This window comes from Caloenas nicobarica, chromosome 6, assembly GCF_036013445.1.
Source record: "Caloenas nicobarica isolate bCalNic1 chromosome 6, bCalNic1.hap1, whole genome shotgun sequence".
Classification (NCBI taxonomy): Eukaryota; Metazoa; Chordata; class Aves; order Columbiformes; family Columbidae; genus Caloenas; species Caloenas nicobarica.
The window spans coordinates 39710459-39736112 of record NC_088250.1 but is presented as its reverse complement, the minus strand read 5'-3'; the positions used below and the strand labels follow the sequence as shown (position 1 = coordinate 39736112).

The 25654-nt window shown below is 40.6% G+C and overlaps 1 protein-coding gene across 1 annotated transcript in view; it reads right to left on the bottom strand.

Annotated features, from left to right (window-relative positions):
• The window catches only part of ACVR2A (activin A receptor type 2A), a 64507-nt gene extending 39442 nt beyond the window's left edge, over positions 1–25065 (bottom strand). The window contains exon 1 of the mRNA XM_065637941.1: positions 23294–25065. Within this exon, the coding sequence (XP_065494013.1) occupies positions 23294–23348 (55 nt within the window). The 5' untranslated portion in view covers positions 23349–25065. The remainder of the gene's footprint in view (positions 1–23293) is intronic.
• Between the last annotated feature and the right edge of the window lie 589 nt (positions 25066–25654).

The window sequence follows — 25654 nt, the reverse complement described above, 5'->3', positions numbered from 1 at the left end:
AAAGTCTTCTCAAAAGAAATTGTGAAGTGGATGAAGATTGTTGTTATTCTTTGACGAGAAAAATGCTTCTGAATTGCTATAACTTAACCTATCCATCGGAAAATTTAGAAGAACAGTATGGAATTACCTGTTTTTTCCCTTATTAGAGTGAATACCAGTTCAGTTCTAGTAATCTCTAGATCATCTCCCTATTCCCTGAAACGCACAAATAAAAATATTCGGAAGATTATAAATATCATCTACCAACATCAAGTAATTCCGAAAAGATTCAATTAAGGAAAAAAAGACCAAAATATTTGTGGTTAGGTATGAGTGACAAAAACTTGATGTCCATCCATAATGTCTCACTTGTTAAAAAAAAAAAAAAAAAAAAAAAAAAGGTACAAAATACCTTCTAGAAACTCAAGACTATTGATGGAATTATCTCTAAGTATGAAGATACTGAAGGCATGTTTTAAAGGCTTTAAACACCTAAACATTTAATAATTAATATATCAAATTAAATTCTCATTTAACAACCAGGCACATGGTAAAACTCAATTCAACAAGACTGTGCTTCACTGTATGTTTGTTATGAAAAGTATTCAAACCCACACTAAAAACCTACTCTAACTGGATTCTTTGTCTTTAGCAAGTCACATGTTTGATAACACATGAACAAGCTGAATTTTGGTACTACATACTCTGATTGTATAGCCTGCATCTGACATAGTACAATAACTCTAAACTATTTAAAGAAGTTAATTGCGTGCAAATCAATGAAAAAAAAATGCTTCGAAGTGTTCAATTAAGCCAGTTTTGCTTCATTTAACTTTGCAAGAAAGCCTTAGAAACCCATTTGTTACAAAATGTTGTGTAAAATTTTTAGCGTTAACTTTCCAATATGCTAACTGAAAGTATTAAGATACTTTACCAGAATTTTTATTAAGAGCTTACTCTCAGGAAGCCCAGATCTACGTGAGAGCTTTACACAGTTCCCAACTACAAAAGCATCTCCATTTAGAAGGGCAGCTCTGGTTCGGCCAGTACTTCGGTTACGTGCGGTGCAGTTGAAAGGCGAGCGGGAGGGATCCCACCCAGAGGGGCTGTGACAGATTGGAGAGGTGGGCGCCCGAGAACCTCCTCAAGTTCAACAAGGCCGAGTGCACGGTCCTGCACGTGGGTCGGGGCAATCCCAAGTACAAATACGAGGCTGGGTGGAGAATGGACTGAGAGCAGCCCTGAAGAGAAGGACTTGGGGCTGTTGGTTGATGAGAAGCTCGATATGACCCAGCAATGCGCGCTCACAGCCCAGAAAGCCAACCGCATCCTGGCCTGCATCACCAGCAGCGCGACCAGCAGGTCCAGGGAGGGATTCAGCCCCTCGGCTCCAGAATTTTAAGACCCCACCCGGAGAACTATATCCAGCTCTGGGGACTAAGCATAAGAGGGACATGGACCTGTTGGAGCGAGTCCAGAGGAGGCCGTGAAGATGCTCAGAGGCTGGAGCAGCTCTGCTGGGAGGACAGGCGGAGAGTTGGGGGTGTTCAGCTGGAGAAGAGAAGGCTCTGGGGAGACCTTAGAGCAGCCTCCAGTACCGAAAGGGACCTACAGGAAACTTGGAGAGGGACTTGTTACAAGGGTACGGAGTGACAGGACAAGGGGTGATGGCTTTAAACTGAAAAAAAGGAGATTTGTATTAGATAGAAGGAAGAAATTCTTCCCCATGAGGGTGGTGAGAGCCTGGCCCAGGTTGGCCAGAGAGGTGGTGGATGCCCCATCCCTGGAGACATCCCAGGCCAGGCTGGACGGGGCTCTGAGCAACCTGAGCTGGTGCAGATGTCCCTGCTCATGGCAGGGGGGTGCTGGGGGACCTGGGAAGGGCCCTTTGACCCAGACCATTCTGTGATTCCATGTACTGGATAATGCTTTTAAAACAGGGAGAATCCAGATTTGCTGTGTGAGACTTGTATGCAAATATTTTACTTAATTTTCCCTTGATTGCTATGTCAACAATTAGGCAAGATTACAGATCTCCATAGTGATAACCATGGTCTAATATAAAAATATTAAGTTTTGTTACAGAATTAAAAAACAAAACCACATACATATTTGCCAAGACACAACAAAACCAAAACAATTTTATCACTGTATAGCTAAGGATCAGAAAAAAAAATAGGTAATGGCAAAGTACAGAGCAATGTGCAACTCACTGCCTCCCATAATAGACTCACAAGTGTTCTATGACAGCTAAGTATTATTTAACTTCTTATATAGTTACTTCTCCATCTGTTTTGAATAGCTGATAAGTACATGGAGCCATGTTCCCAAACTTGGATTTAAGACACCACTGTGGTCTAGAAACTACAAACATTTCATAAACAGCTCTACCCAGACTTACATAAAGGACTCAGTGGCGGCAACAACAAAAGTTATAACAGAAAAGCAACCTTATCTACTTTAATATTTAATGGAATTAACCAAAATGTTTTACTGACTGACCATCATATAGTTTGCTAGTATTAAAAGTATTTCCATCACTTAAAACTTCCCCATAAAATACAGCAAGTTCTCAAATTAGTCCTGCACAATCTTCAACTGATAAATAAGCAAACAAATAGAAAACCTGGTTATTCTAAATCTTCAAGAATCATTCTAGTTGTAATAGGTGCACATAAGCAAGGAACTGACCATCTCTCAAAGCAGCAAAAGATTTAATACCAAGGCAAAGATCTGAGAAACTCACAGCGTTCGTATCTTTTGCTCTGCCATATACTGGGCACATTCCACTCCCTGTGAAATTTTATTCTCTTTTATTCTACTTTCCCGTTGCGTTTGACCCTTTTTCACAGCTTGAAGCAGTCCAGTTCAATCGCCCTGAGCTGGGAGGGTGGTGGTCAGGAACAAAAATCTTGGTAAGGTAGAACGAAACACATATTAACAGCTCACTAATATCAGAGCCGACAGAAATACAGATGACTGCAGCACGAAGATCAAAGAAGTTACCACCTATCTTTAGATGTGTATCCAACGGGAGGGAAAAAAACCACTTAAAAATGTTAACCTGCTTCACTCCCTATGGATTTCACTAACATTTTGAATAATATTTGCTGTATCTGAACTCAAATGATAGTTTCAAGGCTTTCAAGATACAAAATACCGATTTTTGCTACTTGCTGAACATATCGGAATGTGTAAGTTTTACTTTGTAACTTCTTTGGGTACCGTATCTTTATATATAAGCATATTACATACAAAAAACTAGTTAAGATACTTTCTGGCATTCAAAAAAGGAAGATGATAAATGTAATACAACCAGTTTTAATCAAGATCAAAGCTGTAGGAGAATGCAGACAGACAGTCTAGACTGCTTTGCTTCTGAAAGCCTAAGCATATAAAGCAACATCTGCAAAGAACATTAATCACATTTAGTCCACAACCTTATCACCTCCCAAGCAAGCAGAAACAACTTTTACTTAAAATCATATGCTTATATATGACAAGCATTTTTTTAATTATCTTTAAATTAGATATTTATCACTGATTACAAAGCTATTGACTTTGAAATAAGCTAATGTAATTTTAAATACACTTGCACAGTTCCCTGGATAAAGGACTTGGGGACATACAGGAGAGAAGAAAGTATTGCTAAGGAAACCTACTGAACAGCAAAAGAATTATTTTTGCACTGTTGGTATAAAATTCTCTAAATACTGAATTAAGTTCTGATTCGTTTTTCTGCATTTAAGACTATAACTCGGCAGGCAACAATAAAGTGTAAGATATTTATTTTCTGTACACGGTTCTCTTAAACTAGCTTTGGGAAATGACTTGAGAACATAAATAATCAGCCTCCTTTTAATTTTCTTCCTATAAAATAAATGATCTTGCTCCTACATTGTTAAGGGGAATTAAAAATTTGAGAGGTGGTGCACATATACATATATTTATGTGATTTAATACATATCCTTTAATGCAAAAATAATCTATTCCTTGTGTACATTTGTTTATTCTGCTTACCTTCTGGTTCTTTCTTATTTATGATTTTGTATAATTGCTATCAGTCATTAAATTTCTTTTATTGAAAGTGTCTTGCATTAAAGTTTTCCCTTCTGCCAAAGTTCTCACATATGATCTACCCATCAACAAGAGTCTGGGAGAGACATGCCCACAAAAACGAAAATCCATTATAGTATAAACCTGAGGCAACAGCTGTGAAAATTCACATTTTAAGTCCCTAGGAGCAAAGAACCGCAACCAGTAACTTCTGCATCAAGCCCACGACGTCTTAAACAACCCCACATCCCACCAGAAATCCTAATGAAATGTAGCAGCAAACTCAAAATTTATGAGTCTTATTCAAAATCTCAGTGTTAAATATCTCAGTTAAAAAATGGACACTGTATGTAATCTCACCTTCATCCCCTCAATAACACAAGATTCGTAGACAAAAAGATAATTCTCGAAGAGTGTTTTTCTGAATCCTTCCCAATTTGTTGACTTCACTTTTAAAGTTGAAGCTTCAAACCAGGCATTTTTCAGCAATAATCCCACCAATGCCACAGTAACATTATCTCGCACTAGGGCGATCAACACCTCATTAAAGTGAACACGGCAAGCACCTGCGTTTTATTCTTCTTGCACCAGCATCAGTAGCATTCTAAAGCTCTGCAGTATTTCTGTAGTGCTGTAGTTCATTTGCCTACCATCTATTTGAAGAATTATCTATCTTTAGGCCACCTGACAACAGATTTTTTTTTTAATGCTAACTTTAACCTCCTAAAAAAATGCAGTTTAACAAGGGGATATTCTGCACACTTTTTGAGACTCGTACAGCTGTAGAACACAAGAGTGCTCTGAGAAATAACCTAAAATACTGTGGTTTAAGTTCATTGCTTCCTCAAGAAGAGGAGACAAGAGTTAGCAGGAGAGTCCTGCAGAGCTGCCAGGGTTGCACCACACTAAAGCAGATCAGGCTGCCATAGGCAATGAGTACACAATAATATAAAGCACAGTGTTAAGTTTTTTATTTAACTGGGCTACCTCATAGTGCCACACTAAGGAAGTCTATTTTCTGGCCAATTGTTCGAATTGCTTATCTGATATAGTCCACCACAGTATTATAAGTTTAAAAATATATATTTAAGTATTTAGGTAGAGAAGGAAATTTTAAAGTACCGAAAGATCATGCAGAGGCTTTCTCAGAGCTTGGCTATTTATCTTCAAAAACATGAGATCAGTTTTGGCTGCAGAAGTTTTTACTGTGTTTAATTTTGATTAGGTGAATTTGACAGAATAACTAAAGCTAGACAGACTACTTTTGTTCTGTACCTAGCAAATAAAATTTAGTTTCTATCATACTGCAGTTATATAAACTTCCTTTTTTTTTTTTTTTTGGTCTGCTTTTTTTTTGTGGAATAAGGAATTAACCGTATAGCCTAGAAGAAATAACACTGTGGCTATATAAAGACAGCTCAGGTTTTGACACTCTTCATCAAGCTGTGACTGGAAAAAAAGAAATCCAGAAGACCATGGCTGAATCACAGATGTACCTGATAGAAAAAAACAACACAAACAAAAGCTTTCAGGTGAAGGTACTGCACTCACTACTAGAAGTTAATTTGTCTTCTAAATTTAGACAATAATTAAGAAAATGACATCTATTGACCTGAAATCCTGAAGGCACTTTAGGAGGTGATTTTGACCTTATTCTTCTTATTCAAGAACACCGTGAAAGCCAGAACAAGAGTGTTGTTTCTACACTAAAAAGCCTCTCCACACTCCGACAAAGTAACAGTCTTAAATCTGATTATTAAAACTTTAAGTTCCATGTTAACAGAAGTCTCAAGCAGGGCTCCTTAAATATGTTTTCCCTACATACCTGCCCTGCCCAGAGGCAACGGTACCAACCTCTGCTGCCTATGGAAGGTTAGAGGACAAAGACCGCAGGTACACACCATTAGTTTATTTCTGAGAGCACTTGCCAGCATTTATCTGCTAAGATGTCTTCAACAACAATCCTAAGAAATCAGTAGAATTTCAGTAAGAGAGGAAAATGACAATTTTTCAGTTACGCTCCACTAAAGATTCAAAAAAAAAAAAATTTTCTGTTATAATTCTGCCTTTTAACGTCATTCTCTGAGAAACAGTTCACCAGAACTTTCCAGTCTACACCTTAAGCCATGGCGGCAGTTACACAGCCACTTAAAATAATGCCAGTTTCTTACAGGACTCCCTAGAAACAGCATTCCACCCACTGCACGTGGAGGCAGGTAAGAGGCAAAGAAATACCTCTTCGTGGACTGCACCATGGGTGAAGTAATAATTAAGTAATTATTCTGAGTTTCTGGTTTCACAGCATTTTGGAAAACAAGACTAGCCTACCCTGTGTCAACTAGGGCTTTGACAAAGCTGGCAAGAGAACTTTTTGAATATCCACCCAAAAGACGCGCACAGCACGAAGGATGAAGAATCTTTCTGGATCATCCATGCTCTAGGTGTGGTAAGCAGAAAACCAGAATTTTTAACCAAAAGTTCTAAAATGCACGACTCTTAGGACCAAGGAAAAGATAACTATACTTGAATCAGGAGTACAAGTCAGAGACTATATTATTATACATAAACTAGTTTTGATCTCTTTTGCTCAAGCAGCATTAACGATGAAGATTCAACACATCAAAGCAACTTTACAAGAAGCCAGGATACTTACTTTGAATTAGCCTATATGATTTGCAATGTCTTCATTGCCACTATGACTAAAGTCACCCAGAATAAGCAAGTAGCACATTGATACCGAATATGCTGACACTGTATGATGCAAGCACACTGAGTCTGAAGAGAATTCAGACATTAAACTCACCTAGGATTGATAATACAAACTCATAGGGGCAGATTAACCCCCAGAACTTCCTACCAACCTACCACCACAGACTAAACTGTTGAGAACCCGCCTGACTTCAACCCTCCGACCCCTTTCATGCCCTAAAGAATACTTTCAGGATGATGCAAAATGAAGCAACTACAGAATCATGAGCTACAAATTAACTTTTCAAAACCAGATGGTAAGTGGAAGCAAAGTGAACTTTGCACAAGATTAAAACTGCTGATTCAACTCCCTCTGTCCTGCTGCAGAAATGCTGGGACCAGCAACAGGCAGGCACTGCAAACCCGTCCTGAGGAGGGGAAGGATCCGCTCCCTTGTCAGCAGGACTCAGCAGTTACACAGGATCAGTGGGAAGCCAAAGGGAATCTTGAGTGCAAAGAACAACCTCTCTAATGTTGCACTTTCAAAGACATACACGTACAGAAACTCCAAAGTGCAAACACTGAGGCTAGAACTTTTCTCCTGTTTGGAAGAGATGAGAAAACGAATGTGTTCAAACAGCAGTTATCTTCCAGTATTAAGGTGCCAGCCCAGCGTAAGAACACATGCAGGAAAAAACAGCAGGTTTGCCTGATTTTCATCAGAAATATCCTTTTGAAGAAAATGTTTCAAAAGCATCAGGAAACATTAACTGTAGGTTTAAATAAAGGCTTTTCACAGGAGTATTCAGCAATCAGGAATGATTTGATCTGGAAGTTCTATCCAGCCCAAGTTTAAGCACCTCTGAACAAACTATCCTCCCTGAGTTTGTTCATCTGTGAGATCATTTTTTATTTCCATGTGTTCTGAAACAGTGAGTTCTACAGTTCAATTACCCATTATTAGTAAATGTACTTTTTCTGTTTAAAGTACCTTCATTAATCACTTCAGTGGATCTGATGTGAAGCAGATGGCCAGCAGGCTCAACAGGAAGAAAAGACAAGTTATCAAGGTACTCAGCCCCAAAAGCATCCTTAAGTGCAATTCTGTAGTTATCAGCCAGAGGTAGAACATTGGCGTGGATTGGGACAGAGAAATTACTGCTAAGTACATATATCTAGGGTATTAACTTCAAATTCCTAACCTAATTTAGAAGAGAACGATGCTTAAAAGCTGAATCCTCCAGTCTGATGCTTGGAATTCTTAGTACACTTCTAAGAGAATAGAAAACAACTAAGCATATTTCAAGTTGTTCACATTTAGTTTAGATTAAGGTAAATATGCACTCATATTTAACTTTCTATTCCTAGTTATTTAAAGAAAAATTCAGCATCCAAAAGAACTAATTTCTTTAATAGTAAAATAAAGCCTCTTCACGTATAAGGTAATAGACAGAATGATGATGTATTTCTAGTGCTGTAATTTCTTAAGATAGCCAGCAATGTCCATTACACCAATACTTATTTTCTCAAGAGAACTTCCAAAGTTGTATTTGGAGTATCTTAGACAGAAAGGGAAGTCATGAACAGAAGTTTAAGGGCTTCTACTGCCAGATGTTGTCTTTGATGGAGGAGTGCTTCTGCTCAGGCAGAAACAGGTGTTTCTCTTGTCCCAAGCGAGGAATTCACTCAGCAATAAATTCTCCTGGCAGTCTAGAACACAAAAGCTTCACAATTGCAAAAAAAGTTATGGAAGAATTCTCCTATCTTGCCTGTTCAACGCGTTTCTTCTGCAATAGTCAATGACTACTTAAACACGTACATAAAAAGCTGTAAATCAAGAGGAACATGGCCTTTTCAAATAAGAAGAAAAATGTGTTGCTTTTTACTTTTGTTTGTATTTGTTGTTGCTGTTGTTGTTCTTCCCTTCTTCCCAGGACAATGATTACCTACATGCAGTCAATACAACCAACAGATATGTGGTGAATCAGTGGCCAAAGAGTAACAGTGACTCAACCTTTCCCTGTAGCACACTTAGGAGTGGTTTATTCTATCCTATCACGAGTAGCAAGGCTGGCATTTTAGAGAGAACACAGGGAATCCTTGATTTTCTGACCTACCTTCCTTATAACAAAAATCTTCCTTGAAAACCAACTCGAACAACAAGATAACAACACCTACCTTCATCTTGAATACACTTAACAGGAATGTTCTAGAGTTAAGGTGGATGTAACATTCAAACTGCCTTTGTTTCTTCTCTTATATTGTTTATTTGAGTATGGTATTATTTATGCAGAGATACCAAAGTTGGTAACACCATGAACCCAGGTTCCCTGTACAGTCAGCGGGAAGGCCATGGGACTCCCGGCCACAGAGAGTTGCCCTAAGCAAATCAGTAGGCAACCCAGCACATGAACACAAGTTCCTACCCACAGAAGTTAAATTTCCAGACTTGATGCCTCCATTCAACCCATCCTTCCCAGGCTTGAGGCCATCCACTTAGATTATCAGTATTTTTTTTTGAAGAAATGCACGTACTAGAGAAGACTTCACTCTCCAGTAGAGGCGGCTACTGGAAATTCCACATAAAAGCTTTCTGCGTAAAAGCTCAGCAGTTCGGAAGTGGAGGCTCGGGCTTCAATTACCTTGTCAGCCTCAGAGCATCCACAATGGGCTGCAGATCATCTGACCAGGGAATTTTACAGCCATTCACTTCCATTTGCCTCAGCCGCTCCGTGGCAGCCACATCAATCCCACCAGGGCTCTGCCTCCTTTTTGCACTAATAAGCTGTTCCAATGTGCCAAGCAGGCCGAAGACTAGTCTAACAAAAAGATATAAAGCACTTTCTGTGTGTAATGTTCTGATTCTGCTTGGAAAAGGATACAAAGAGAGCCAGAGTTCTCACTAACACCTTATCAGAGTTCTCACTAACACCTTATCTGTCTGTCTCTCTGCTTCCAGTGCCATTATCTTGTCCTTTCTCCAGAAATTACCAGACTTCTCCATAAGACACTAAAGTTCCTAAAATTCCAGCAAACTATTCCAGCAACAGACAAACATTTTTTGGGGACTAGGGGGTGGAGTGGAGATGTTGCTGAGTTGAATAGAAAGGTGTGCTGGCAAATGTCAGTAAGAAAGGAATATTACTCTCCCAGGAGAAGAATGAACAGCCTTGCTAGAGGGAAGGTGGACAGAAAAGAAAAACAATGTAGAGTTAGGCCTCTGCTTTCTGGGGGCACTAAGTTGTTGTGTTAACCTAGATGCCCTCAGCAGAAGCCACCACCTCAGGGAAGAAAGGGTTTACAAGTTCTGCTTTGTCTAAGTAGAAAGCAACTTCAACATCATGGTTAATTGGAAACAGCAGCCTGGGCCTTGGAAGAGCTTCTTCCCTAAAATAGAGGCAGGTTTGGGGCTGCGCTGGAGAAGACCACAGCTGGGAAGAAACAGAATGATGGGGTTCACCTAACAGCCAAGGTGAGATTCCTCCATGCTTCTGAAACTCATCTGGGCTTCCAGTCATGTTTTATTCAGAATTTCAGAATACCTCTGCTGGAAAATACTCTCCCACTTCTGCTGCCCATGCTTGGATTTTAATACAGAAGTCCTCATGTAGAGCTTCAGGGTATGTTAAAAGCAACGTATCTGAACAAAGCCTGAGGCTTCCTGCAAACTCGAGTGTAACACAAGGCTTGAGGTAGGTGCCCCAAGACCTGGTTAGCAGCTGAACTCTATGTTCCACAATCTCATCCTGACCTGTCACAACCACACCTTTTCTTTCAGGAAACATGCAAATCTCCCTGCTTTATGGCTTTTGTCAATTCAATGACTGTTTATAATTGTTCTGTACTCCTGACCCCCTTGGTTCCACCAGCTTGTTCATCTGGCTTAGAGACGCAATATTTGTAATGGTAACAACACAACCAGCTCCTGACAAGGAGCCTGGTTCTTACATGCTGCCTGGCAACTGGCAGATGCTCACAAGATTGAGTCCTCTCAGACTGGAGAGACAAGGATCCTGGACATAATTGCTGTGTGGCCGTTTAGCTGATAAGTTTATTTTGTTTTTTTTTAAAAAAAAAAAGTCACTGGATCAGCTATTTTCTGTAAATGCGATTATTGATGCTGTGTTCAGTGTTTTGAATTCAGTACATTTGGTCATTATCAAATGAGGTTCATTATTTTAAGAATCTCTCCTACATTCTTCCCCCATCATTTCTAGAGCTTTGAGCACTGTCTTATCTCTGCTTGTATCTGAATTTCTCCAGAGTTTTATGCCATAAAGTTTTATGCCTACCTGCTCAGAATAAGTTTCTAGGACAAACTGTGGTTAAAATTTGAGTACCGTAAACTAGACACTACTAAGATTATGCTGCAAATAATCTTTCCAAATTGTTTTCTTAAACATGGGATATAATTGGATTTTACAGCCTATTGTACCAGCCTGAACTTGCTATGTAGTTCTACCTCACTGTTACCAGGGAACCTGGGAGTGAATTCTATCACCTATTCCTTTGAATTGGATTCCACAGATGCAGGTTCCAGCTCCACCAGTTTGTGACCTGCTCTAAGTATGCGAACTTGCCTTCTGCTACCTGTGAAATCTCCACAAGCGCAATGGAAGAGGGCAATGCTGAAGTGAATGACGAAGAAAATTTTTCACTGCTAGATTCCTGCTCTCTCAAACACAAGCCTCATACATCCATTGAAAAAAAAATGTAGCTTTGTAGCAGTGAAATGGAGGATGAGCAAAGGTGCCGTCTAGAGCAATGCTGCAACAGGCAGTGGCCTGCCATTCTGCCTGGAAATGTTTCATCTGGGGTTCCCAGAGAATAATGTGACATAAAGATATTTAAAAAGCAAGGGAAAACAAAACAAAAAAATCCTGTGATAGCAGGCATGCACTGAGATCCTTAGAACCACTCCGAAAAAGAGAAGCATGTTCTTTTTAAAGATGGAAGTTATTAAAAATGCTAATTATATTTGTCATTTTTCCTTTCTTACCCAATATGTATAGAGAACAGCTCTATTCACCAACTCCGATATGTCATTTTCCCTTGATGATTCAATTCCCAGGTCAATTCATGCAGACTAACTGCCAGCCCTTATTCTATCCATCTCTTTCCTTGCTCCTATCACCTTTTCACCCAGCTCTCATCCTCAGCTGATGCTGCTTGCACAAGGATACTTGCTGTTTTTTCCAAGTCACTTTTGCTGGTTTAGCAAATTGAATCAGGCCAGCACAATGTCAGACAGCGACAAGGGCTGAACCAACGGTGAAGTTTAACTTCACCATAAAGTGGGTATGTGGATGACAAAGAGGATACAGAAGAGGAACCGTCAGTCCCCCAGTTCTCCAGTCAGCTTTTCTTAAATACCCTACATAAATCAAAGCTGACAGTACTACAAGACACCAATGCTGAAAGGACTCTACAATGTAATATTTTTCATTATGTATAATTTGTAAAGTCGTCTTCACAATATGACAAATAGAGAAGCTGGCTTAAAGCTGGAAATTCAATCTAGAAGTGCCATACAATGGAAGTTTTAAGTAATGACACTTCAAAGATGCCTGGGGAAGGGAAAGACTCAACTTGTTACTACACATAACCGTCTACCATGTGGAGAACACCAGGGACTTCTCAATAGAAGGAAACCCCCCTGGTTTTGATTAAAGAAGGACGAGATGCCCAAAATGGCTACATTAAGAGACAGTGGCTGTCACCTTTGACAAGAGATGCCACTGAAATAACCCTTTTGGACAAGTAAAAGCTAACTGGCTGTTTTATGGAGCTGGCTGAACTGCCGCATGAACAGCAAAAAAAGGATGCACTTTGTTGGTTTACTTCTAAAACTTCATTACTGAATCTGTTTCAAAATATCTTTTTCTCCTGAAACATCCTGTCTAATTATACCATCGACCAAGCAAAATCTGACACACGCTAGACATTCAACTTGCTTGTCATCTGCAAGAAGGATTTTGCAGTTTATTAGTAATGTTCCAAGACTTCCTATCAAAGTCTATGACCTACTGGTCAGTGAACATGTCAGTCCCTCCTTGAATAATGGATTTCTCGAACTAGCACGTGCTTATCTTAAAAATGTTAGACTGGCTATGACTAGAAGGAAGAAAGTGGGGAGAAGAGTTCAGATGGTTAACTGAAGCTCCTTCAGAACATGCCTTGTCAGCATGCAAATATCCTGAAAGTTGACCAAAACCAAATTCAAACCCACATTTACTCTCACATCTGAAGAAATGGGAACAAGTTTGCTAGCACTCAGCTGGTACAATTAACTGCCTGAGTCCATGTGCTATACATTATTTGTTGAAAGCAACTTAATACTTTGACCAAGGTGATTGTGCTGAAGTAAAAAAATGCCACAGGTTTTCTACACAGATACCATGCCTCATCTTCACTTTAAATGAAGGAGCTTCCAACACCAAAATATTTATATTAATGGTGAGAGAATTACTAAATTCAGAAGCAATACTTTGGCAAAGCAAGGTTCTAGAAAATCTTCAACCAGCAACAAAAGTTTCACCCCACTCTATCAGGCATCATTCTCCTCCTGAAATTGTAAGGTGTTTCACCAAATTCTAAAATTTATTCAGCATTAATTACATAAAATCCAAATGATTCCATTTCTATTCTCATACATAGTTAGAGTAAGATTGATACCATCATCACTTCGGTACATATTCTCACCACTCTTTAGACTCAAGATTAAAAAAAAAAAAACCAAACAACAAAACCACAAAACACAACCAACCAAAACCACCAACAAACAAACAAAAGAAAAACCAAACAAAAACCCAAACACCCCCCCCCAAAGCAACAAACCAACAGCCAAATAACAAAAACTGCATTCGTTTTATAGTTGAATCCTCATGATGGGTCATTAGAAGATAGCTCTCCTTAGGTTACGCCATAGATGATTCTCCACAAATCATAGTTCTTCCTAATTTGAAGAGCTGGATTACTGGTGGGTTTTTTTGCAAATTATCTCCTGTACAGCCTCTGTGTAGGTGTTCTCAAAGGCACAGAGCACCTGTCACCACAGGTTCAAACCGCATTCAACTGTATTTTCTGAATCATTCCAACTACCTTATTGAAAAAAAAAAGTAAAAATTACAAAGTTATACATTACAGAAATAATTATACATTATTTGGGGAAACAAAACGGGGATTTAAGTTCAACTTGTCAAAAGCACAGCTCCCTCATTTAGAGGAGACAAAAGCCAAGTAAAATGAATTTTGCTTTATTTGCCATCCATTAGAATGTTTAAGCCACCAGAAAAACTACAGCTGCACTCTGGAGTATCAAGATTTTTCGTGAGGGATCCACTCCCTTTCTGCTGTAATAAAAAGCAGGACCTGAGCAGTCTTGGCTTCGCTGAAAGCCTCTGACCCAACAGGATGTGATTCAATATTTTTTTCAAGTGAACAGCAACAGGAGACTTTCACCAAACTGTCAAGTACTTTTTCTTTCCGTAGAGGGTTTTCCAGAGTGTTGGTAAGTCACTCCTCACTACCGAGTTTGGGGTTGTTGTTTCACTTGTGGAGGGTGGAATTTATTTGGGGGCAGGAATGAGAGCAAAACCATCCAGTGGTTTTAAATAACCTTCTCACAAAATATTCATGGTTCCAAATCTTGCTCTTAGTGTATACATGGCACATACAAATTAAGATCTCGCTACTGATTCATATTTTTCTAAACTGGCCCGGTTAGATGAGGCTTAATTTGCTGGGGTCTGTCCCCCACAGTATGTGCCACCATCTGAAGTTAAACAAAATGTCATTAAAGCATAACATTTTAAAAAGTCATTTAAGACAAACTTTGACAGGTTTTTTTGTTAAATTTAATGAAACACAATTATGCCCAGAGACAACTTGTAAAACAGAGCCTTTCCAAAACTAAAAATCAGAGGATTAAAATGAAAATATTTAACCACTGATCTTTCTCTATGCTACTTTCAAAGTAGCTTTATAAATGATGAGAAATAATGCATGTTCAATTTAAAATTTTTGCAACTTTCACAGCCTAAATGTTTTTCAACGCTGAAACATGGAAATATTTAAAGAAAACTCTATCATGTAATTGCTATGAGCTGAAGAGAACTATCTGTACCCTCTACTGACAAACACTACCAAAAATTTCTAAAATTAACAGTTACTTACTGCAAAGTTTAATTTTGTGTCATACACTTCACACTATAACTGAGCAACAAAATTAAACCACTTCCCTGTTTGTGTGGATCTTCCCCAAAACTCCTAGAAGGAAACAGTTTTTCAAGTTGATAAAATGATTGGTTATATTTAAAAATAGCTTTAAAAAACAGATTAAATTTCAACCTACATATTAAAAATAATCTCCAAATCACAAGTTTGTAAGTCACTAAAAGGAAGCTGCTGTCACTCAGGAGGACCTGAACAGACCAGAAGGGTGGGCCAAGAAGAACCTCATGGAATTCAAGGACAAATGCGAGGTCCTGAGTCTATCGACGGAGCATCCTCCACATCGGTACAAGCGGTGACTGTTACATGAGGTAGCAGATCTGCCAAAAAGAACCTGGAGGTCCGGTGGATAACACCCTGCTTTGAGCATGATGCTGGAGAAGGTGGCCTGATGACCCATATCAATCTACGCTTCTATGCTTTAAAAAAATAATTTCAAAGAGGAAAGTACTGTTTCTATTGAGAGCCATAATTATGAAGTGATATTACAAAAAAAAAAAAAAAAAAAAGAATACAAAACGAAACCCACCAAACAGATAGACTGCAAGATTACAGTAACCACCAACTGCACTGTTCCTGCATCAAAACTTCCAATCCTCATCTAAAATAGAATTAATCTTTACAAGTGAAACAGGCATTTCTTCTTCAAAGCAAGTACCTATACTGCAGATCACAGCGGGTCCAGGGATTGCACACTTCCGCTGTGTGTCACAGACCGAGCACGTCCATTCCACATTGAACTTGACCATAGACCTCCTCCTCCTCCTGGTTCCATGTTCTTCGGGCTCCAAACCAGGTCACGCATTGGTTTGTTGTTTTGGTTTGTTTGGATTTTATTGTTTGGGTTGTGGTTTTCTTTTTCCTTGTTTGTTTTTTTATAAGTAGGACAGTTTTCAAACTGAGTTTCCTTACTCCTTTTCATTTTTTCCAGAGTAAAAACTGCACACAGCCTTACTCTCATAAAAACTGTGATATCTTTCAGAAAATACAGAAACAATATCCTAAATCATTTTAACCACTTTCTCCTTTCTCCATTTCTAAAAGAGATGGATGTACCATCCAATATAAAAGGTCAATCTGCCACAAGAAACTCTGCAACTTCAGCTACAAAAGCTCTTTCCCGGTGCAATGAGAAGAGGTTGAACGCATCTCATTTAGGAATGAAGGACGCAAAGAGTTAAAGCTATAGGAAAGCAACAAAATTCAGAGCAGTATAGTTCTTATTCCTAGTTACAAAAATAAATACAGACACTTGCTGAAAACAAAACCTTTAGATGAAATTGGATGTCTTAAGCAACCTTTCAGGTATTAGCTGTAAACTGTAAAAACAGTAAAACTTCACTCATTTGCTGTCATCCTTACAGACACAGTGGAATCTTCCCAACTATGAGAATACCTCATTTAGGTGCACAACAAACCTAGATTAGAAAGCAACACCTGTTTCTAAATGCAAAATACAGTATCAACAGCTTAGTTGATAACTATCTCAAAGTACAGAAAACAAAAGAATTCGAGAAATATTCTTGGTTTCATTTTAGCCAAGATCTAGCATTTCTAAAAGGTGGATTCTTCAAGTATCTTGCATTCCAGTCAGTTCAATTCACTATAGGCAATGTTTCCCTCATATAAGTTATAAAAGAGAGGGGGAAAAAAAAAAGTATTTTGGCATTTTTTACATGCCCATCACAGTTAAGAATATATAGGGATTTGCTTTTAATTACGTTCCGGTTTCAGCATTTTGAATTGAATTACCACCTAATTACAGCTTCATTTAAATCCCTAAAAATATAAATTATACCTTAACAAAATAAGGAAGCTCAAAAGGGGATATCTAACCATTTGAACTACTTCAACAACATGCAGCCTTCTTGCCAGCTAAAGGTACTCAACATCATACGAAGGCCAAATCAATGTACTTAAACAGTTACTAACAAGCCTTCTCAGCGAATAACTCAAGAAAAACACTGAAATTCATTCCAGCTTTGGACTGACTCTGCATCCCGATTGAAACATTATCTCGCACCAATTTAACCAGATATATAAGTGGGATACAAGAATACCAGAACCTTTACAAGGCAAATTTTTAGAATTCGGCAATACTTAATTCACCCTCCGAAAAACCAATGAAACATTGAGTTAGCAACATACACAAGCGTGTAAAGTCATCAAGACTTCAAGTTTCACAGCCGTCACTCGGACCTTTGCTGGCATCAATACAATTGTAACCACGTCACTTGCTCATTTTCTCCATAATGAAGTCTCTGCCAGAAAGCAAGAGCAGCTCTGTTCATTAGGACCATCACAAAGCAAGTTCCAAAGATAGAGAGGTAGAGGCTGCCATCCTGCTCACCCTTCTTTGCTTGCAAGTCTGAAAATTGGAATAATTTGGGAGAACCACGGAACAGAAGAAAGACAAAATGAGAAGGTACATTTTTTCACTGAACTACTTAATTTTTTTGTGACATCACCTGACTAGAGGTGGGTACAGAGAAGCACTTCATGCCCCCAACACCCAGCCTCAGTAGATCCCATCCTAACAATACCAGTCCTGCCTCCAGCTGCTCCTGGCTGCAGGAACAGGTAGTCTTCCCACAAATGCTTCCCTCATTTCCAAGTGTTTTTCAATTCCTCTAACCACATAACCAAAGATTTATGCCTCCAGTTAGGAAGCGAATTGTCTATTTTTTTTTTCTAGCCAGACTACTTGCTTCCAGTTGCAGCGTTAACTAGGAAATGCAGAAGAAATCCATGAACGTTGACCTTTCTCTTCAAGGGTTACTTTACTGTGAAGCTATTAAGGAATGGTGCCTTTGTGATAATTGCTGCAGTGGATAAACCCTTCTTTGCTCTATTCCCACCAAAAATTGAAGTATTTGATGCATCTAATGTAAGTTTGGGTGTCTTAGCCACACAGATATGCAATGTAAACAATATGGCAGTAAATATGCATTTTCTGTGGGATTGAGCCTAAATATGCTCTGCTGTTTGGCACCGTAGTCACAAACTGCTTCTAAAAAATAAAAACCACCACCACCCAGACAATGTAGAGGAGAGAAGATAAAGAGATGCCACATAAAGTCACCGGCTTCCAACAACACTTCAATTTCCATATGGAAATAACAGGAAATAAGATGTGCTGAATGTTAAGCACCAAAGCAACAAAAACACATTAAGATTTCATCACACGAGAACTTGGCTGTAAAATTCGTAATTTTCTTGATCTTTTTAAAGAGTTCTCATTTTCAGGGACATCAGATAGCTAACAGACCATGTATTCTACCACCCAGCTAAAGCAGACATTTGCATTAATCTGCTTCTGTTAATTAAGTGGTGGAAATGCATCTCCCCTTCACCAAGAAATCTTTTCTACAATCAGATTCCTTGTCAACCTCTATCTTTTTACAGCCCATGTTATAATGGTTATTCTCCAGATGATTTCCCAAGGATAAGAACACAGGACTTACTATACCTTGGCTGCAAATCATATAGGTCTCCAAAAAACTACTTTTATATATCGTGTCCACCACATTTGTCTATGAACAAAGTGTTACTACCACCTTTTAAGAGAACTAGACACTATACATATAAACTTCATAACTATGATGATTTGAAATCAAACCGAATTCCAGTTTCAAAGGGAAATAAGCTATGGGAGTTGAAAGCCAGGCTTTGTCAAAACTAGAAGTACAAAAGGTTGGACAATTAGGTAGAATTGGTAAGCATAAAAACCACTGGAGTTACTGTTATTCCCCTCCACCCCCCCCATCTAAAATTAATGCTATGACAAAAACGAATCTTTATAGTTAAAGAGAGGAAAAAAATATTTGTCTATCCTCATTTGCAAATCGTTCAAAACCACCACCTAAGGAATTTTGCCCTCAAATTCCAGAAAGGTGGGAAAAAAGAGAAAAAAGGAATGACATTTAAATAGTCTGCATTAAAACCAGCTTATAACTATTATTCACACTAGCAGTAAATATCTTCTTGCACCCCCATATAGCATAGAACAGCTTTCCCCTCACACAGACCACCCCCCAACTTACACAGCATCCAGAATTTGAAGACAAACTTATTTAAGCTTTTTCCATGAGAAAATACTTGTATCTGAAGGGTAGACATGCAAATAAACCCACGACAGCAGCATCTCTCCGGGAACATTTGTCAAGCAGAGTTCTAATAGAACTAGGCTTACATGTTCTAATATTGCACTAACACGAGTACAGCTATTTTTCATAACCCAGAAGATTTAGGGTTTGTAACTGTTGTTAAGTATTAACAGATTTCATAGAATTAGTAACAGAATTTTGATCTGTAATCCAAGTTATAACATCAAGCTGGCGCCATGAAACTTTGTAAACTATATAATATTTACAGTTATTTAAATGTATCTATGCTTGAAAACAGTATAAAGTAGGTTTACAAATCCTGCTCTCAACAGTAACATCAAGAGCACTGAGGTATTGCCCAATGGTAAAACACATTATACAGAAAGAGTGTACACTCTTATAAAAAAGGAATCTTGAGTAGAATTTTACTTTAAAAGCAGTACCAAGTCCTAAGTGTTTTATTGCTCTGCCTGTGCAATAAAGAGATTAGAGTTCAACCACAATCATGGACAGCTTGCAGAGAACATACCAGCAGAGACAATTTCACCCTTTGGCAGGATTTTCAAGTGCTACCAAATTAAAAAATAAAAGGATAGTAAAAAACCCCCCAAAAACCCCCAACAAACAAACAACCAAAACACACCAAACATTACACTAGTAAAATTAAAGAAAAAAAAAGTCTCACCTCCCACCCTTCAATTCCTCCTGAACACCTAACCCTTCAGCTTCTGAAGCTACAGCAGTATCTTGAGCTTTACTGTTCTATCTAGATATTTTTTGGGGGGGTGGGGGGGGAAATCATTCTCACTAATAATAATTGGTGTGAGACACAAGAAGAATAAATTAAAAATCAAAGCATAAAACATTTCCCATGCAGCGAAAACCTATTTCAACTACAAAGGTATCTTTCACATGCCATTTCCTCTAGCAAAATTACTCAAGAGCTTCTCAATGGCTTGAGAATGATCTAGAATTAGGGAAAAAAAAAAAAGCACTAAGACTTGTCTGATGTGCTTCGTTTTGCTTAGGTGATTTTTAGCGTGAACTGAGCTTAAGTGAGTTTTAACAAATATGAGTCTTGTCCCCTGTAAGAGACTTAAACCTGTGAAACTACTTTGATGAGGGACCACTCAGGTACCAAAGACAGAACATGTAGCTGAGGAGAGATGATGGTTTGGGAAATACAGAGTTTAAGAGTAACAAAAGGAACGATGAGGTGTTAAAAACTATAGCACCCCCAACAGAATATTTTGGTTAAAGATAATGCACTACTTCAACATCTCCCACATTTTTCAGCTGCATAGTGTATATGTTCTGAAATATCAGAGAAAATTATGAAAGTATATATTCTCTGTTCCTGAAATGTCACCAAATCTCACGCAGCAATCGCAAAAAACAGATGACACAGAAACACACTTCCTTGGGGGAAGGGAGAATACAGATAATATCTAAGGAGAAGTGTTCTTTGATGAACAAGCTATTTATTTACTATTTTTCTTTTTTAAGCTCACCTACAATCTTCCCTCACCTACAGGAGAGGCACAGGAAGCACACTGAATTGTTCATAACTATTTTATTACTTCAGGATCTCCTGTTCTTTATTATATCAAAAAATACATAGGGGTTTATATAAAAAGTATAGTAAAGGGCACATGGAGAACTTTGACCTGGGCACTGTTTCCATGTTTAGTTAATATGCATTCATCTCATTCTCGAGTTAGTACAAATGGGTGCAAACCTACACCCACTTTTATCCAAGCATCCACAAATATTTTAAAGCCTAATAACAAAACACAGATGCTCTTTTTCAAATATCTTAGTCAGAAATGAGAAATATTTTCACTCCCTTAGCAAAGATTATTAGATTAACTGGAAATTCCTACCCATTTGGAGCACATTTGTAGGATCTCCTACAGCAGTTTATAGCTATTAAAACAGAATGCCTTCAACCTGAAGACCACTTCCACACCCACCACATAGAAAAAACCCACAATATTTTCACCTATTTAAAGAACACCAGTATTAATTGGCTGTGAAAACAACTGCAGAAAGTAGTTGCATATAAAAATAAATTAACAAATACAGAAAACCAACACCTCCTGCCTCTCCGACACACAGACTCAAGAGCAGCTGGAGGCTCCAGACCAGAGAAAGACAAACCAGACATCTGCACACCTGAAATCCAGCATTTCTTCAACCATGGCAATATTCTTTAATATATAGCCTGGGTAGACTTTTTCAGACTAAAGACTGGAAAAGAAACAACTTGGTCTGACGATAACATTAGAATCAATTGATCATGTATGATTTCAAACCAAAAAAAGTCACAGAAGAAACACAATTTAGCAGAATGCCTGTACTTCATGCTAAAAGCTTACATAATCTTATAATTTTGAGCATAAAACCAAAAGCTTGCTGCTAAATCTATTTATTTTGGACCTACACCGGGACTGTAGACACTCTAAAATTTTAGGCGAGTAGAAAATAGTTTAATAATTGTTAAATACCAGAACACTTAATGTGTAATACTGGAATAACCACCAAAACAATGTCATTAACATAAGAAGCAGCCGGAATTGCAGCCAGCTTCCTGCTCATTTAGCAAAGATTAATTCCACCTTCACAGGCAAGAGAAACATTCATTTTGCCTTACCAAGAACAACTTGAATAAGAAACGTTAAAGAAAATATGGCTTTTGTTGCCTAAGCGTTCTTTTTAATAAGTGGGATACACGAAGTCAACAAGATCACTATTCTGGGCTCTAGGCAAACGGATCTTAGAAGGATGTGGAAGGCAGGGACAGACATGAAGAGCAGATGGCACCGAGTCTTCAAGAAACTGTGAGAGGGGAGGAAACGCTTCCCTACAGAAAATATTCCTGAATTAAGAGAAATGTTGCTCGAGTAACTTAAAAACTGCAAGACAAAACTGCCAGAAGAAATCGTGGTTTGTTTCAAAAAAGGAACAAACTGTATAGCCTAATAAAGAAAACAGACCAACCTTCTGCCTGTCCTTAACCTGCTCTGTTATTTCTCAGGTTAAAACAGAAAGGATTTTTTTTGGTTTATTTCTGGCAGCGCTCGCCATTTCACAGCACATTTAGCGCACACGGAATTGATCAATACCGCTACAGACATAAGACTAGACTATCCATTTACTAACCACAAGAAAATGTCCTGTTCAGCAAAATCCTGTACATTATCACCCTGGAGTTTTAAAAGGCATTGTTGTACGGATCTCACCCCTCCCTCACACCGGTTACAATGAAAAGCTGGGCACTTGCCTGCGAGCTTTCAGACCAGCACACCGTGCAAGAACGCTGAAAAGTCTACTTAAACCTCAACAGAGGACTAAATACACATTCAAAGCATAAGCAGAAAGTGCCAGGCTTGCCATGTAAACAAATATTAGATCCATTACACGGATCATAACAGGGCTTTTTGGTGAAACTGCTGGAGCTTCAAGCAGGAAATGTACCAACTGTTACCCCAACCACTGGTTGCTCGCGTAACATGACCATTTTCCTCCTCCTCGGGACTCAGTTGGCATTTGAAACTCAATTTCTTCTATTTCAAAAAGTACTAGCTTTTTTTTTGCACTACAAGGCAGCGACGCATTGAGTAGCAAAATACAAAGCGTTACAAAATATTGTTCGGAAACTGAAAGTCTGCCTTTCCAGGCTCATTCTGCGCATACATCTATACATGCACACACCCCTTGCTATCATCAAAGGACGAGGTGAGGGTTTCAGAACAGTACCTATTCTAAACTAATGAAGCATTAATGAAGATTGCCATTCGCCACTGAAAGGTCCAGAGCAAGAGACCTAATTGAAGTTAAGATCATTTCCATTCAATCTTATTCAAGAAAAAAAAAAAAAAAAAGACAAAAACACCCCCGCCCCACACACACACACACACCAAAACACTAATAACTGCATTGCCAGATGACTGCATGTGACACTAGGTGGTTATGTCTCCACATTTGTTCCACACAACTGATCTGAAATCCAAGCGCTGCACGCGTTTGAAGTGCTCATGTTATATGCATTTGTAAGAATAACGACAGAAACAGCTTCTGCCTTTAGTCACTTCCATCCCCAAACACTTGTCATGTGAGAAAAAATAAAGATTTCTCCTCATTCACACTAATCCACAAAGTTATCTCAAGCTTTCAAGGGCTGACCTCAAAGCCTTACGTTAAAAGCGGCAAAACCAAGAACGTTCACTTACCTGAAGAACAAGAGATAAGAAAAACAGCAAACGCCAACTTAGTAGCAGCTCCCATTTTCCAATGCTGTTAAAACATTTAAGTGACTTTAAGTATCCAGTTTCCTGGGTCCTGCAAGATGGAAAATCTCCCTTCTTGCTGAACCACTATAAAGCAATCTATAGCAACATTTCTGCAGCAGACAAATGTTCATGAAAGAGTAAAATCGAATTTCTGTAGACACCGACGATCTCCCTCCTGCTCTTTCTTGCGAGAATCTGGGTTGAGGGATGGATATATTTGGAACCGTGTTTCAAAACACACGTGTCATTTGGCTTCTGTACAAAGGGTGGCAAAATTCAATTCATAGAAGTATGCTGCGAATCCACGTTTGGAAAAAAAAAAAAAAGAAGTCAACAATGGAGCCGCTGGACAGGCCGAAGTCTCCGAGCACACTCCAACTTGGCCTTTCCACACCAGGCTCCGTGAAGCATCACTCGTGGGTGCTGAGTGTCAGGGAGTCGGATCGAAATCTGTAAACACGATGTTTTTAGTCCTGGCTCCCCTTATACGACACGTAGTGTTTGGAAGAAAAGCAGCTCCATTGCAGTTTCAAACCTCAAAAGCCTCTGGGTGAAGGGGAGGAAGTTTTGTCAGGGTTTTTTTTGATGAAAACTACCTTTAAAAGGCAAGCCACCAGCTGCACGTGGGCAACACTTCGGTTTTCTTTAATAATGCTGAGGGTTTTAGCGTAATCCCGGAGAGGAAAAGGGAGTTCGAGAGCAAACAAACCTTCGGGCTTCCCGAAGAAGTGGCAAATCTCTAGTCCTGCCGCCCGTCGGAGCCGCACATCTCCCCTTCTCCCCGGCCCGGCAGCACCAGCACTCCCCAATCCCAGCAAAATTGCAAATTCTTCTACGAGATTTCCATCCCCTTCCCCCGCCAAGAGGCTATATTTGGTAATTAAACACAGAAGAGCGACTGAAAAAAAAAAAATTAAAAAATATATATTATATATATAAAATGCAGTATCCAGCCGCTGGGGAGGAGGGTGATATATTCTTTGTGGCGAATCCTTCCTCGGCCGCCGTGCTGCTCGGAGAACTGCGCTCCTGGGAAGGGAGGCGGGCGGGGGGGACGCGGCGGCCGCTCCTTCCCCCCGCGCAGCAGCCGCTCGGTGCCTCTCTCCTGCTGGATGCTCCTCTCCAACTCCTCAGCGATTCCTTCCTCGCCCGCTGGTCAAACACAGAAGCGAGACAGTCCGCCCCCCCCCCCCGCCCCCCGCTCGATCCAGTTCTTGCCTTTTCTTTCTTTTTTTCCTCCTCTTAGGAGGAAGGGGCGAGCAGCAGCAGGGGCGGGCAGGCAGAGCCCGCCGGAGCGCGGCCGCCTCCTCCTGCCTCCCCCACCGCGCACCAGGCGAGCCCCGGCCGGAGAGCGGCGGGGGCGGGAATCCCCTGGGCACCCTCGGCCCTAATTCTGCCCCCGGCTCACTCCCGGCTCCGAGGAACCCAACTCTCTCGTCTCCCGGGCGGCAGAGGCGGCGCGGCTGAGCCCAACTTTGTCCCTCCAGGAGTGCAGTTTAGGGGTTGGCGAGGAGAAAAGGCCGAGCCCGGGGGTTCTCTCGGGGCGGCAGCGGCGACAGGAGCCGTCTCTAGAGTCTCCCGAGTCCAGCTGGCAGCTCGGAACAGCCCTCCGTACCCTGCTGCTGTTGCTGCTCCCCTGTGGTAATTTCATATCTACCCATTCACTTGTGTGGCGTGGAGAACGGACCCAAGATGGCGGCGCCCGGGCGATTGTTTTTGTTTCCTCTCCTCCTCCCCCCCCCTCCCCCACACCCTCCCCTCCTTTCCCACAGCCGCGGCCGCCCGTCGCGCGACGCCGGGATTGACAGCCGCCCTGCCCACTCACGACCCAGCGCCCGCCGCTTGGCCCCGCCTACCTCCCCTTTTCCCCGCCCATCCCAGGCCGGGCGGAGCGCGCTCCTCCCGCCCCTACCTGCCCGCGCGCCGCCTCACGGGCGCGCACACGCGCTCCCTGCTGGGCGCGGCCCTAGTGCCCGGCGCCGCCCGCTCCGCTCCCCGCCCGCCCGCCCGCCCGCCCGCGTCCGGCCCCGCTGTGCAGCGCCAAGGTCGGTGCGGGCCGGCGGTCTGTCGCCTCTCGCCTCGGTAACGCAGTTGCGTGTGTGTGTGTGCGCGCCGGGGGGCCCGCCGCGCCGGCCGGCAGGTGTGAGGGTCGGGCCGCGCCGCCCGCCGGCACCTGCTCGCTGCGCCCGGCCCCGCCGGCGCCGCGGGGGCAGCAGGGCTGGCGCCTCCCGGTCACACCCCCGCGATCGTTAGTGCACCTTTGCGGGGCTCGTTCTTGGTGCCGGGGAGCTCTCTTCCCTC